General features: G+C 40.3%; 1 protein-coding gene across 1 annotated transcript; it reads left to right on the top strand.

Moving 5' to 3' along the window:
* The first annotated feature begins 439 nt into the window (after positions 1-439).
* Positions 440-12,181, top strand: EXO5 (exonuclease 5). Its single transcript, XM_075196775.1, has 6 exons — positions 440-641; positions 6,472-6,538; positions 8,056-8,318; positions 8,487-8,591; positions 9,758-9,930; positions 11,499-12,181. Exons 1-6 carry the CDS (start codon positions 473-475, stop codon positions 11,964-11,966), a joined length of 1,245 nt encoding a protein of 414 aa, XP_075052876.1. The 5' UTR covers positions 440-472; the 3' UTR covers positions 11,967-12,181.
* The last annotated feature ends 4,577 nt before the right edge of the window (positions 12,182-16,758 follow it).

The raw sequence follows: 16,758 nt of genomic DNA, 5'->3' as shown, positions 1-16,758 counted from the left end.
GGCGGTCCAGTGACCCAGCCCAAGGTAGCCCACTATGTTACTGGCCCAGGGGGCATATGCCCCCCCTGCCCCCCAGCCCAGCCTGTCCCTGCACATAATCCCTGTAATGTTTAAGACAAATACCATTTTATATAATAATTTTGCCCAACTGGTTATCATAACACTTTACCCTGAAGACCCTGAAGATCGTCAGCAGAGCTGCAAGTTGTTGTTCTTTTGTACTTTAGTGTAAATGATTTGATTATGACAGCTGCACCCATTTTTCTACTACATTCATTTTTATAAATTTACTATTCATAAGAACTAAATCAGAACTACCTTATTTTTCCCCAATAAACTGTATTTATTGTGGGCTAGGAAATAATGCCTACATCACGTGATCCGGGTACCGCCCACATTACGTCACATCAGGTCAGAAAAAGTAATGCATAGAGAAAGAGTTCATGTAATGCTGCGTCAATGAGACAGAACTATGGTGACTGACGCCGATTCGGAGACAGCAGCAGCATCAGCAGCTCCGGATGGCGGTGACTGTGTTGCTGGACTGGATGACCGGACGGCATGTGAGGATAATGACCGCGACGGCTTCTCCGACATCAGTGACTCTGAGCTGGTGCTGCTGCAAAACAAAGCCGAGAGCGGTGAGTGACGCAGCGAGAGGGCGTGGTTACTGTCTGCGTTAATAGTACATGGGGAAAGAGTGCGCAAGATCGTTCTGCGTTCACGCTGTTGCTTTCCGGTGGAGAGCTGGTTGTAATTGGCTGTAATTACATAAGTACACCTCTCAGTATTACACCCAACTCTCACTGGTCATTTTCTTTCAGGTATATGTCACTTTGGGGTCTAATGTAGATAACTATAATGATTTCCTGGAGGGTCTGCTCATCATCCAGGTTTATTAATTTCATCCAAAGTCTGCATTGTGTGTTTTTTAAAACTTTGCAGGGGTTGCAGTCATAAACAGGGGTGGAAAATATAGCTTGAGCCCGGCAAAATTTGGTAGTGGGTCCATTGTTTTTGATCCACAGCTCCAGTCTGAGCAAAGCAAATGAATATGGAGGAGACCCGTAGTGGCTAAGATTCCTGTAGTAGTGGAGGCAGTTCTTGGTTTAAAGCAAAACAAATAAAAAATATCTTGCTATTCATTTGTAGTGATGTGGTTCTGTAGAAATTGTACATTTTGGGCCCTATTCATTAAGGCATGCAAAACTAATGTAAATTGTGTTTTTACAAAACGCACATAGCTTGGGCATATGCAGGTCCGTATTCAACTAGGAGTGGAAGAAACGTCTCTTTTTGAATACAGGTCCATACACTCAGAGCCGTAACTTAGAATTCTAGCGCCCGGGGCGAGAAAGAGAAATGCCGCCTCCCTAGCCCTCAATTTTAACCAAACTGACCTAAAATATTCCTAAATTGTGCCCCTCTTCAGCGTTGCGCCCTGGGCGGTCGCCCCTGCCGCACAGCCCTAGTTACGGTCCTGCATACACTCTGCTCTGACAGACATAATACACTGCAGGATATGTCCCATACAAATGTGGAATATAACGTCCCAACGCACAGCAAGTGTGGGGAGGGAGGAGTATTCAATTTTTGTCATTATTGAAAAATCATTTGAAAATATATACTTTGTGTCCCTATAGAATACATTTATCATGATATTATTAATATCTAGTGTACATAAAATGCATTTTTACAATTGCTCCTTATTGGAAACACATAGTTTAGCATTCATACCTGACCATCATCACTACCACTCAGCACTTATACCAGACCTGTAGCTGGTGCAAGTGATACCTTTGAGATGCCAAAAGTTTGAATCAGACGGTGCTGCGTGCGCTCGAGTTTGGCACGCCCTTACTTTACATTGACTACATGCATTCGCCCATTCTTCTCCCCGTTCCGTCCCTGAAATCGTAGGCTGTCGGAAGTGTCCTTCGTGCTCGAAGATGAATTGGATTTTGCTGTGTTCATTGGGGTATAGTCCGTTTCTGGGCATGCACAGAATGATTTTACGGAAAATACGGCACATATCGGCATTTATGTTCCTTAATGAATAAGGCCCTTTAAGTTTTGAGTGAAGGTCACAATATAATGAAAAATGGGTATTGTCCCATCAGAATTTGGACAGTTGCTGCCTCTAGTGTCTTAAGTTCTGTTGCTGGTTGGCCAGATCCTGGATTGTTGGGGCCTGTTTGAAAAAGATATAGGCAATACTCACATCCTGGAAAGCCAAGCAACAAGTGAACTTTCTAGGTCTCCTTCCCCCCCCAGCCAATCACACATTACATTAATACCTGCCACATTTAATAGAGAGCTACCACCCCCACTAGTGCCCACATTATATTAAATATTCCTCTGTCAAACCTCCCATGTGGTCTCCTCACCAGCCACATGAGAGTGTGGAGAGATGGGGAAGAAAGGGTCAGCCCCCAGGGAGCACAGCAATGGATATAATTTTGGGCTGTACACTGGTCCCCTACAGCCCCATCCTCCAGCTTGGAATTCAGGTCCCACTCAGACCGAGAACCCCAGTGCAGTATAATCCGAATGGAGAACCAGACCCCAGAGGTCTAGATCGCAAAGCGGGTGATCCAACACTGTCCATCCTCCATTCCCATCATGCAGTGCTTTGCACACAACGTTTTGGTGTGAACAGCTCTACCTTTTCTCTGCCCTACATTACAGAGCAGCATGACTCCTAACAAATGCGTAAAGGGGCTGAAATCACAGAAAATTATTTTTTACAAATATAAGTTGTTATTCAAAAAACAAACACACTACATATTTTAACTGATTGCATAAATATTTTTTTTTACTGACAATATCAATATTTTACAATAATTCAATATTTCACAATAAAGAAAGATATCTCTTAGCTGCTGCCATCTCAGCTGCCTGCCTTATTAAAGGAACCGAGTCCTGATTAAAATAGCCTCTTTGTCTATTTTTAACAATTATGTTTATTGGGTAACTCTACAGAGGATTAAAAAAATCAACATCCTCTTCCTTTGATCTTGAACTCTTTTTGATTGCATCCGTGGACCTACAGTCTTTTCTAAAGTCTATGGGGGCACATACACTTTCTTCTGTATCAAATATGGAAACAAGTTGAAGACTGCTCCCAACACATGAGATGGACACTTAGGGGCATATTCAATTGTTTTTCCGCGCCGCGGAAAAACAACTACAGTTAATACGGTAATTTGTAGCTGGATTTCAGCTCAGGGAGCTGCAAGCTGAAATCCAGCGAGTAAATTACCGTATTAACGGTTTTCCCGCGCACGATTACCGTAATAACGGTAACCGATAATAACGATGCCGCCGACAATTGAATATGCCTCTTGGAACGCTTTATCGTACTATTTGGGCAATGTCATTCTCCAACAGTCTTTCAACATTTTGTTAATTATATTTTTGGGGACTATATCAATTTGGTATTGTTTACTTAAACAACATTCTGATTTACTCACTTTACTCCTCTGTTCTGCAATTCATTGTGCACCAAACTGAAAAAATGTGTTTTTGAGCAGTCGCAGGTTGCATGCCAGAGATACACTGTATGAGTCCTGTCCTCAAATGGGCCCTGAGAAAGTATCTGTGGTATTGAACTGGCCACAAGCCTGAAAGCTACGCAACATTTTGTGGGTTTGTGAAATACTATCAACAATTTATCAAAGTCTATTTCTCTATCATTACTCCTAATAGCGCTCTCACCAAAAGGCAGATTTGTGAGTTTGGCCTCCATAAACAGTATCCACTTTCTAGTTCCTGTGGGAAAAAAACCCTTTCTATAATTCCTGTGCCAAATACCCAGATTATCACCCTAACTTCTGTGCCTCATTTGAGTATTAATAGTTCTATCCCAGCCAAATACCATCCATGTGTATTCTTTTCTATGAAATTTGCAAGAGCCAAATAGAGAGAGAACATCTGGCTATGAAACCTGCCTTTGTGTAATGGATACATCTTCTTTAAAGGACACTTCATCCCATTACTACACTTACAAATCATAAAAAAATCCAGTATCTTCAACTTGCATACAAGTTGAATCCTCATCAGTGCAATGGGCACTTTTCTTCTCTCATTTTGGGGCATATTCAATTGTCCGCGTTACTCAGTGCGCTTGCCACGTTACTTTTCTATTACCGTTATTACGGTACCTTTAACGCCGGCTTCGCAGCTCAGGGAGCTGCGAGCTGAAATCCGGCTTAGAATTACCATAATAACGGTAATAGTTTTAATGCCGTGTTACTTTTAAACGCACAGTTTAACACGCACAATTGAATATGCCCCTTCAACTTTATCATCTATCCTCCTATATTATCCTAATGCTGAGACTAATCACACCCTGTCCAAAATATTACAGCTAAGTTCTCTATCAGTCTTGATCTACCAGACCAAGAAGAGCCACAAGAACCATCAACTCATAGATCATTCTATATATTCTGGCTGCTACATTCATATGTCATTTCTCTTTCTTAAACTCTTGGGCAAGCAACTTCAAGTTTTCGGGTTATACCGCCAATGAGAAGATCTTGGAATTGATTGCTAGAACACTTTGGAGGCCCAATTTAAAGGCAGATTGGATTGATTTTACTCTCTGCTTTAAATAAGAATCTTCATCTACTTCCTACTGGTCCTCTTCCTGTTCCAGCTAATCTGAGGACTCAGAATTCTATTGACCTTCTTTTCTTTATTTACAGATCGTCCACCCTCCAATTATTTTACAGTCATCTGGGTCTTTTGTTGATCGCTTTTTCTAAGATTTCTCATTTCATTCATATCCGAACCCTATCTGCATTGCACACTTGGTTTCTATATTCTATAGGGCCTGCTGTAGACAATTCAACATTAAGCTATAGTTGTCTTCTGCATTACCACCACAGTCTGGAGATTCTGAGAGGGCTAGTCATCCTTGAACACTACCTCTGGATATATGTTTCCACCCATCAAGAAGATTTACTTCCCTTGACAGAGTTTGCACATACTAATCAGGTTCATTAATTACTAACAATGCTCCTCAGTACTCCTCATTGTCTCTGGTACCCATTGTAAACTTCCATTGCCAGTTTTCTCACACTTCGGAGTTCCTACTGTGGATACCATCATCTATGATATCCAAGGCATCTGGAAGAACCACATGATTTGTGGCTAAAACAAACAGTGACATACAGTGTACACCATCAACCAGTGCCTCTTTCACAGCCCAGAGGTGTAGCTGTCTACTAAAAATATTGAGTCTAGGTACTTTTTCTCAATCATGCTCCTTGCTTCATTGGATCATTGGGGGAATTTGTCTTTGTTTTTTCCTTTTAGGATAACCCCACCCTTTCATGCACCTGTTATAGCCTATAAATTGATTTGAGCAACTACCAGTTTTTTATTTGTCTGAGAGGCATGTTGGTGTCAGTAGCTGAGGGGGAGTACTGACATTGGATTGCTATTTGGAGGTCTCTGGGGTACCTCTTTGGTAAGTTAGCTCTCAATTTAAAAACACATATGTATGAGACTATCATTGTTTAGAGTAGGACCACCCTATTAGCAAAAGCACCTTGGCGTGGTGGGTGGCTTCAACATACATTTGCAAATGTGTGCAACTGAGACTTTTGCATTTTTATCTACAGTAGAAATAGCAGATCTGTTGCTGGCTATAGCAGTGTGCTGGGGGAATTTGTCTTTGTTTTTTCCTTTTAGGATAACCCCACCCTTTCATGCACCTGTTATAGCCTATAAATTGATTTGAGCAACTACCAGTTTTTTATTTTATTTATTCATTGGATCATACAAGGTTTTATGTTTTAAACCTCTTTCTTTCAGATTGACATTAACCCATAGTCTACACGTTCTCCTAACTCACTTTTGATCAACTGTCAAAAGGAGTTTGAAGTGAAAAAAAATGTTGTACTACAAGATTTCCCAGGGAAGTCTTTTTGTTTGTTTTGCATGTTGCCGACTGAAGACCGGTAGTAGATGCCGGGGGCGGTAATGGTAAAAGTTCAGGTGCTGTTATATACTGGGATATTTGGTGGCTTAGGCTCTGTTCCAGGCACTAGGTGTACTCCTGTACTGCTTAGACTCACGGCTGCACTTCTGTTCATTGCCTGACATGCAGTTGAATGTAGAGTTCACACCGGTTGACATGAGCAGGCACCAGGTTCAAAATATCTGTCGGTGCACAGCACAGTGCCTAAGCACAACGTTATTTTGGCTTGTGTTAGTCTGAATTGCTGCTCTGATTTCCTATAAGTAGCCCAATTAGCAAATACAATGCTTGTACTTACGCGCTCCGTATCTGCCTACATTACTGAAGGGAAAATACAGACAAATTAGACCACACCACATCACTGATCATGTTCAAACCTATTTTAAAAATGTTCTGTTCCTTACATGTTCATTACAGATTGCAGCCTGATGCACTTTTCCCAAAAAATATTTTAACAAAACAATGTTTTTTTTTATCATTGATAGGTGACACTTATATAAAAGAGAAGAAGGACATAGAAATGGAACATGGGATCACAAGTCTCGGAAAAATGTACATATAATCCTGTTTTCATTTACTGTTAAAACTGTGTACATATAATGAAAAGTATATATGTTGAAACAAATGTTGGGATTGAGAGTTTCTGGCATGATCACCTTTCGTTACTTTTGGTATGTGACTGCTTTTGGCTATTTTCTGACCTGAGCTCAAGAAAACAGGGCTAGGGAAGCAGTCCTTGCGGTACAGAGGGTGATGCAGTAGTAGAAGGAGAACATGAGTAAAGGAAGCCCTGCTCATAAGAGCTTACATCCTAAAGGGAAGGGAAAGGCACAAATAGGGTCGCACAGAGTGGGGGGTGATGGCGAAGCAAAAGAGTTTGGAGGAGGACTCGTAGGCTTGAATAAAGAAATGAGTTTTAAGGGCACGCTTAGCCTTGGAGAGTAAAGGATAATAGGGCTTGAGAGATCTTTTCACCATTGGGGAGCAGCTTGGGCGAAATCCTGAAGGCAGGAGCAGGGAGAGGTCTTCATCAGTGTGGTAGTGAGGTAGAGAAGTAGAGGGCGAGGATTGGTCGAGTGCTTTGTAGGTGAAGGTTAGGGAGTTTAAATGTAATTCTGTCGGTTATGTGGTGCCAATGTAGCAACTAGCAGAGATGAACAATAAGACAGGCAGCAGCTTTGAGGCGAAACTGAAGAGGGGCAAGGCAGGAGTGGGGTAGGCCAAAGAGGAGGAGGTTACAGTAATCAAGGTAAGATTAAATGGGAGTGAATAAGAGTTTTGGTGGCCTTCACAGTGAGAACGTATTCACCTTTGCTGCATTTTATCTAATGCAGTATCTAATGCAGTACATGTTTATAACGCACTGGCTGAAAAGTCCTTCCAACATAAGTGAGGTTCATTATTTCATTATTTTATAGCTATTTTGTTATCATTTGGAAAGTATTGTATGCAACAATCATGGTTTCAGAATAGTTCTTTATGAACTTTTCTGAATTACACCGCTATTAGTCTGGTAATGTAGATAAAAGTGGGTATTGTATTATCAATTCAACATGACACTCTCACTTTATTAATAAGGTTGATTTCTATTCATGTATATGTGTAGATTTATAATTATTGGTACAAAATAAATAAATATATAATATATATACAACCCATGGCAACTAGTCTAGGCCAAGTAAGTGCCTGAGCTAGAATGCAAAGCAAAATTAGCCTCTCTATAGCACACGTAATAATTTTGTGGATCTTTTTAAAGTATCTGCACATCTTTCCTTACAAAAGACTATTCTAGAGGAACCTATTATTTGAGATATATTTTTTTACAGCATCCATTGAAACAGATTAATGTGATGACAAAGACAGGTTGGTTAAATGAGGTGATTGACGCTTACATTTTAGATTTATTTCCCACTGCAGAACACAGGAGTTTGGAGCCTTTTCATTTAGTACAATGAGAGCATTTACTTGAAATTATAGGGATAGTGGGGGGATGCTCTCTTTCAAAGTGAATGTTTTTCTTTTCTTTTAATACAGTCAAAATGATTGTTTTTCATTTTATTTACTTGAAGTGATAAGAATGGAGAAGTTGCGGAAAGCCTGCAGCAATACGGGGCAGGGGAAAACTGTCCATTAGAGAATGTGCAAAGAAAAAGAAAGCAAAGAGCGGAGGCTCCACTGGAGAAATATCACCTGAAGTATTTGTCTGTGACAGACGTTTGTTCCCAGACCTGGTGTGAACAGCAGATGGTGTACAAAACTGAGCAGCCAGTACATGAGCAGCCCGAGAAAACGGCAGCGATGAATGAAGGATCTAGTATACATTTGGCCAGAGGTTAGCCTAGTCCTTTGTTTGATTGGATAAATGACTATAGAAATAGTTTTGCCTCCTGAAACATGACTTGCTCTACATGGCTTATTTCACTTTGTATATCCTTTTTTTTAATTAAAAAAAAAAAAAGTCCACTAAAATCTTTTTTTGGTGTTGTTCTTTCTATTCCAGAGCTGGAAGTTCACGATGTTGTATCGGTGACAACACAGACCCGTGAAGACTCCTGGGCCATAAAATTTCTCAACATTTTAGCTATGATCCCAGTTTTGCAGTCAGGTGTGTAACATAGTAATTCAAGATGATTTCACAGTTCTAGTTCCTATAACCTGCCCTGTGCATCTATCTATTGCATGAATGAGACAGTATGCGCAGAAGGATTCTTGTGGACTAGGAATACATGGCGGTAAAAAAAACTGTTCATTGCTGTTTGTGTTGGTCAATTACGGGACCTAGAATTTAAAATAATACTCTTTACTTTATATCTAGCTGATGATTATTAGATGATTTTAGATTATTTATATTATTCATAGATTCATTTTTAAACCTGCATAAAAACTGTTGGTTTGTCATTTGGGTGTCACATGCAGGTATGTTTGGTTAAAAGTTACGATCTCAGATGCTTATCATATTTTTACAGTAGGGAGAGAGGCTGTCATACAACTGTCTCCCAATATTAGCCTAGATCCGGCTATTTTCTCAGTGACTTTGCTTTGAACACAAATGGGGTTGGCCTGTTTAGCTACAAGCTTAATCCCACCAGCACTTCAGATGGCAGCAACATCTTGCAGTTTTATGTGGCTGAGCCTCAGTGCACTCTGTACTGCGCTGACCCCACACTAGGGATATCTGGCTTCATGCAGAGTTCAACACATAGTTTATTTCCGCCAATATAATGAGCTGCACACATCTGACGAGCTCTGCATCTGTAACATATGTGCCAGGTGTACTTACACCCACACACGCAAAACCCGGTCATAAGCACAATAAAACATTTGTTATCATAGGGAAACGCGCACTGGCTCTTTTAGGCTTCATATAATACAACAGATATAACTTTCCTTCTCACTTACATATGAAAGCTGCAAAAATTGAAAAAAAAAAATTAAATACAGAAAATCATGCGCAGAGTGAGTTCATGGAACTTACGGTACACAAACAGATGTATGTTTAATTCTGCATTAGGTCCAGAGACACTAATTAAGATTAAGATCAAAGCTTATTAGAGCCACCATTCATAAAACCCAGGTCCTGGTTACTTCTATATAATTCTATATAATATATAACTGTTTTATTATAATTTATTATTATAATGCTGCTTCTCAATAAACCATGGGCAGTTATCAGCATTGGCAGAATTATTGGAACTTGGAATTACTTTGGTAACATTGGTAATTGTATTTGACTTTTACACAACCTAACTGATTATCTGTTTCTGTTATTAGGTGGTCGTATTCGAGAATTTCCAGTGTTTGGGGAGCTCGATGGTATTTGCTTGGTGGGGGTGATCGATGAATTGGGTTACTCTTCCAAAGGTGAGCTAGAACTGCGAGAGCTGAAAACGCGAGTTAGCCCAACACTTCCCCGATCTGCTCAGAAGAAAGGTCACAAGTTCCAGGTAAGTTTACATATCTGTTACATATGCAGAATTAAGGTTTTCAACACTGTTCTCGTTGTTTTGTTTTTTTTCATTTTCTTCACATTTGCTTTAGAGTTATTGCTAGAGGCAGTAGTCTCAAGGCTATCTAAACATTATAAAATGTATAGCAAAAATTTAATTTGTATCATCATCATCAGTTATTTATATAGCGCCACTAATTCCGCGGCGCTGTACAGAGAACTCTCTTACATCAGTCCCTGTCCCATTGGAGCTTACAGTCTAAATTCTCGAACACACACACACTAAGGTCAATTTTGATAGCAGCCAATTAACCTACTAGTATTATTTTCGGAGTGTGGGAGGAAACCGGAGCACCCAGAGGAAACCCACAGAAACACAGGGAGAACATACAAACTCCACACATATAAGGCCATTTGTATTAATGAAACATTATTTAACAGTAAGGGCTTATTCACATTTTGTCAAACATGTATAGTTTGAAGGCAGCGTGCACAACACAGTAAATAGAGCAGGCATCGGGATCATTCCTCACTAGGCCCATGCTGTAACACAACATAGACAGGTTACAATAAAACACAGAGATGCTCCAGTGCTGCTATGTGAACAGAGAAGGTGCCCTGACACACATAGGGAACAATGATCCACGTGTCTGCTCTGTAGGTCATTTACTTGCACACAGGACGTGCACAGCAAATCAGTTTTGTTTGCACTACTGAACCTATGTGGACCTTTCAGTGCACTTCAAAGTGTGTGACTACTCTACTGTGTTTAGAGACACCTCCAAAAACCTAAAGAAAGACTTGGGGGGTATATTTACTAACCTGTGGGTTTGAAAAAGAAGATGTTGCCTATAGCAACCAATCAGATTCTAGTTAGCATTTTTTTAGTACATGCTACAATCTGACTGGTTGCTATAGGCATCATCTCCACTTTTTCAAACCCGTAGTTTAGTAAATATACCCGTACGTTTGCAAACAGGTGGACAGATCTGATGTGTAATCACTTTAAAGTCTAACCTTCTACCACTTTACAGCCACCCCTCTCATTAAATAATACTGTTTTTGTTTTCTCCTAAAATACTGTTTAATTGAGTCTTAACTATGGCTTAAATTAACCAAAAGATTGAGGAGACTATTGTATGGTTTATATTACATGTGCCACTTTTGTGTGTTTATCTTCTATATTTTTTTTATCTTGCTCCACAAAAAAGAGATTCTATCTGCACTTAGCGGAAAACGCTGTTACTCCATCCAACGCCTCCTATTAGCCAATTACCACGTTTGGTGCTCTGCATACGGCACCCTTCATAGCCGGTAAACCCATGCACTTTGGAGAACTAGGTGCACTTTCACAAATTAAGGTACACCGTGGCACTAAAGGGAGTTTTACACTGCATCTCTGGTCATCATTAAAGGCCTTCTCTGTTCTCAGTGTGCTGTACGGTCTGTTTTTTTATTTAATGGGGATTTTAAATGAATCATATTTGTTTTGATGTTGTTATATCATTTTGACATGGATGAAAAAAGGTGTCAGTTGTCTCCTTGACATGGTAATGATTCTTTCAGGTGTCTCTCTACAAACTTCTATTCGATGACATGGTGAGCGGAGCTCTGCAGCCAGACGTTTTCATTGAACACTTGAAGCTGAGGCCAGAACAAGAGTTGGGGCCTCAAGTGAAGGAACATGCATTTAAATCCGGGCTTACTGTGTCCACACTCAGAGATATCTTGGAGTTGACTTGTCTGAACCTCACTTTCTCTGATTTGCCCACGATTGATAGCTTGAAACTGGAATATTGCTATCAGGGGGATGGTTCCCTGTTAGGATATGATGTGGTGACGTTTGAAAAGGAGTGTGTTATGGAGCAAGTGAGGTTTTACTTATCATACTGGAAGGGACTCCGAGAAGTCCAGGGAGTCGACATAGAAGATGCCTGGAAGTGCAGAATGTGTGACTATGCCAACATCTGTGAGTGGAGGACACAGAAAGCTAAAAACATGCATTTAAGGACACAAAGCAAGAAATTAGAATGATGATGGGGACATTTTACATTCTTAAGAAATGCTAATTACATGGGCCTAGTAGTTTTATTTTGTTCAATTTCCACAAGGATATATTTTTAACTTTATTTTATGGTTCAGTGGTCGAATTGGGCTGTTATACGGTGGTATACCATACCTCCACTTCTCCTACTACCTTCATTGTAAAGCTAATACATTCCATTGCTACCGCCACTTTTAAATTTCCACTTTGACCAATCAAAAAAAAAAAAAAAAAAAAATCAAAAAAATTACACACAGACATTTTGTATCTTTTATTGATGTTTTTGATATTCTGAATAATAAATCTATCGAGTGATTTAATATTTAATATATATTTAATAATAGCTACTAGTTCCCTGAAGCTGTTCTAGTACAATAACTACCGTTATATGAAATGATAACAATCATTTTGTTTTAGGCTATAACCCTATTTGAAGGCACTCAAAAATGTTATCTGTGTTTTAAATGTAGGTGTACATCCACAGAAATCGAATAAGGACAGAAATAAATTAACCTCATCGTTATTGTAGCCCTAGAAACATTGATTTTCCTGGTTAATATTGAACTACTATTAGAGATGACTGAGTTGAAATATTTTGAAGTCCATAAGACTTATTTATGAACCAAAAAAAATATGGATACTCGGCTACTTGTTTTCCAGAAATGTGCCTATTTTGTTGTTGCCCATGTGCACAGGTTTATACTCTAGCTCCACTTTTTGGAAGTTCCTCTTTGCAAACATTTGCAGAATTGTCCATGAGAGGGTGGGCTGCACATGCCTGCAAAAGTCATCATCGTTTCTTTAGATAGCGCCACTAATTCCGCAGCGCTGTACAGAGAACTCGCTCAGATCAGTCCCTGCCCCATTAGAGCTTACAGTCTAAATTCCCTAACATACACATACAGACAGAGAGAGACTAGGGTCAATTTTGATAGCAGCCTATTACCCTACTAGTATATTTTTGGAGTGTGGGAGGAAACCGGAGCACCAGGAGGAAAGCCACACAAACACGGGAAGAACATACAAATGTCACACAGATAAGACCATGGTTGGGATTGAACTCATGACCCCAGTGCTGTGAGGCAGAAGTGCTAACCACTAAGCAGCCGTGCTGCCCAAAAGTAAAAAAAAGTCTCATAAAAGTCTGCCTATTATTTCATTTGTACCAACCCATTTATTAAAATGTTTCTCCTAAAATGCTGTTTGTTTCAATCTCATTTATATGTTAAATAACATATGTACACAATGCATGTGGACCTTGCAAAATCCATCACACTAAAGGTAATTGCTAATGCTGATCCGGCACCTCGGAAGTTGTGTAAAAATCAAGTAGTTTTATGTAGCTGAAAATCCTCTGCAGCCACATACAAAACCTGGAGTAGTCTCCACATGCGGAAATCTGTTCCTGTCCCACAGCGCAGTAGCTGCCATGTTACTTTAGCTTGCCCGCATTCAGCCAAAAATAAACTTCGCTTTTCCTATCAGACAGCCGAAAAATTGGCGCCACTGCAATTGCCACTATCTTGACCCGCTTTGTTAGGCACCCAGACCAGGTTTAGTTATGTCCACCCTGGTACATCCAGCTACTCAGGCGATGGAAGCTGCTATTTAATGCAATATTGGAAGCATGACCTCTGTAACCTGCAAAAGTGCATGTTTACATGTTCATAAATGATCATTATCTGTCCATAGGAAATTGTTACATACTTACCCCACCCCTGTCCCCTCTTAGCTTTCACCTACTCCTGATTCCTATCAGTAGAGCTTTCCATCAGAGTATGCCAAGAGATTACTAAAGTCTCCAAAAGTGCCTGCAACTCATTCACAAACCTCTAATTTGCGGTTTTGGTCGTGCATCACCCACTACCGCCACATGCCCCTGATCTTCCGCAAATAAATCCACTTTTTCAGCCGCATCTTTGACCAAGTCCCTGTCTGAATCCGTCCACCTTTACTGCACATTGTCTATGTTAGAACACATCTTCCCTCCCCGTCACACATGTTCAGGCGTAAGGAGTCATAAATGCCAAAAGGTCTGAATTAGAGATGAGCGCACTCGGATTTCCTGAATCCGAGCCCACCCGAACGTTGCCGATCCGAGTCGGATCCGAGACAGATCCGGGTATTGGCGCCAAATGAAAACTTGAAAGCGAGGCTCCGAGTCATAATCCCGTTGTCGGATCTCGCGATACTTGGAACCTATAAATTCCCCGCTAGTCGCCGCCATCTTCACTCGGGCATTAATCAGGGTAGAGGGAAGGTGTGTTAGGTGGTCCTCTGTTCTGGTAGATCTCGTGCTGTGCTGTTTAGTTCTGTGCTGTGCTGTGCTGTGCTGTGTTCTGTTCTGCAGTATCAGTCCAGTGGTGCTGTGTGCTGTGCTCTGTTAATTTTGAGTTCAGTGGTGCTGCTGGGACCTGTGCTGTGTCCTGTTCAGTCCAGTCGTGCTGTGTACTGTGGTCTGTGCATCTAAGGGCATAGTTATTTCCCCATTATTCCCAAGTGTTTAAAAAATTTAAAAAAAGTTATAAAAAAAAATACAAAAAAATAATTAAATTTTTTTTTAATTACAACAAAATTTGCCAAACCAATCCTGCAGTATAAGCCCATTGGTACTGCAATATTACCAAGTTCACACATTCAGCAGTAAAAGTCCAGTGGTACTGCTGCAATATTACAAAGTTCACACATTCTGCAGTATCAGTCCAGTGGTGCTGTGTGCTGTGCTCTGTCAATTTTGAGTTCAGTGGTGCTGCTGGGTCCTGTGTGCTGTGTCCTGTTCAGTCCAGTGGTCCTGTGTCCCGTGCTCTGTGCTTCAAAGGGCATAGTTATTTCCCCAATATTCCCAAGTGTGTAAAAAATTAAAAAATTTAAAAAAAGTTAATAAAAAAAATATACAAAACACCACCAAATAGACATGTCAGACAGTCCATATTGTTACTGGCAGGAAAAAAAGGCAGTTTGGAAGCCCCTGTACAAACTGGCTCTATTTTACCTGAGTTGTCCCCCCTCCAGTGTGTACTCGGAAAGAGTTTTTAGTGCAGAGGGGAACCTGGTCAGTGAGCGGAGAAGGAGGTTGCTTCCTCACAACGTTGAAAAAATGATGTTTATAAAAATGAATAATAAATTCCTCAATGAAGTACAGCACTGCCCTCCAGATAGTACAGAGAGACCTGTGGTTGTGGAGTCCAGCAGGGACGAATTGATAATGTGTGAGGAGGAGGAAGTACACACTGTAGGGGGAGAGGAATCAGAGGTTGAGGATGAGGACGACATCTTTCCTCAGTAGAGCCTGTTTAGTTTGTACAGGGAGAGATGAATTGTTATTTTGGTGTGGGGGCCCAAACAAACCAATCATTTCAGCCACAGTTGTTTGGTAGGCCCTGTCGCTGAAATGATTGGTTTGTTAAAGTGTGCATGTCCTATTTCAACAACATAAGGGTGGGTGGGAGGGCCCAAGGACAATTCCATCTTGCAACTATTTTTTGGGCATTATGTGACCATTCAACAGTCGTTTGCCATGTTCAAAAAGTAAAAGAAAATGTCAACAAATTCAAAAAATTTAATCAAAAGTTAAATGCCCTGTCATTATTTAAAACAAGAGGGTTTGACGTGCTAGAATTAGTGTAGTGTTAATATGTTATAAACACTACACTTGGAACTTGGAGGAGGTATTGTGGCCCCGGTAACAAATTTAGTACCGGGGCCACCCCACTACACAGTCCAGAATTTTTTTTGGGGAAATTCAGAGCCGTGGAGGTTTTTTTTATTAATTATATTGTGGTGACCACTCCTCTACGCAGTCCAGGTACATTTTTTGGTACGATTAAGACCAGTGGATGGTTTTCTTATTATATTGTGGTGACCCACTCCTCTACGCAGTCCAGATACATTTATTGGTGCGAATCATACAAGTTCAGGGTTTTTAAATTATATTGTGGTGACCCACTTCTCTACGCAGTCCAGATACATTTTTTGGTGCGATTAAGACCAGTTGATGGTTTTCTTATTATATTGTGGGTACCACTCCACTACGCAGTCCAGAAAGATACCTCGTTGCAACATTTTGGACTAATAACTGTATTGTGAGGTGTTCAGAATACACTGTAAATTAGTGGAAATGCTTGTTATTGAATGTTATTGAGGTTAATAATAGCATAGGAGTGAAAATAAGCCCAAAACCTTAAATCCGAACCAAAACCTTTCGGCAGGTGTTTTGCAAAACAAATCCGAACCCAAAACATCGCGAAAATCCGAATCCAAAACACAAAACACGCGACACCAAAAGTCGCCGGTGCACATCCCTAGTCTGAATAGGCTCAGTTACGTACATTCACTTTGAGAGCAGTGCGAAAATCACAAAGTTATGCTACACAAACAAACGTCTCTGTCTGAATATAAAGTCTTTTATCGGGCAGCACTTTTGTCTATGGAAAATATGATGATAATAATCATAATACACTGTTCATTTACACTCACTTTGGCACACATGTATTTTATATCTCTTAATTATTTTACAGAGCAATTAGTAGGGTCCAGAATATGTTGTTGTTATCATTATCCTTTACATGAAACATCTTATTTCAAAAGTGAAATGCTGAAGAGTAGTAATGCTGTTGTATAAATGTCAGTAATGATGATACTGTGAGAAGATAGTGTGGTGCTTCGGGGTGTCACATATTTAGTAATCTTACTACAGAAAATATCAGCACCGCTCTTTAGACCAGTAAGTCTTCAGCAGTGAGTGAGTTAATCCTCTACAGCCCGGGGAACACCCCTCTTCGG

This window comes from Mixophyes fleayi, chromosome 2 (genome assembly GCF_038048845.1).
Source record: "Mixophyes fleayi isolate aMixFle1 chromosome 2, aMixFle1.hap1, whole genome shotgun sequence".
Lineage (NCBI taxonomy): Eukaryota > Metazoa > Chordata > Amphibia > Anura > Limnodynastidae > Mixophyes > Mixophyes fleayi.
This window is presented reverse-complemented; position numbering and strand designations above follow the sequence as displayed.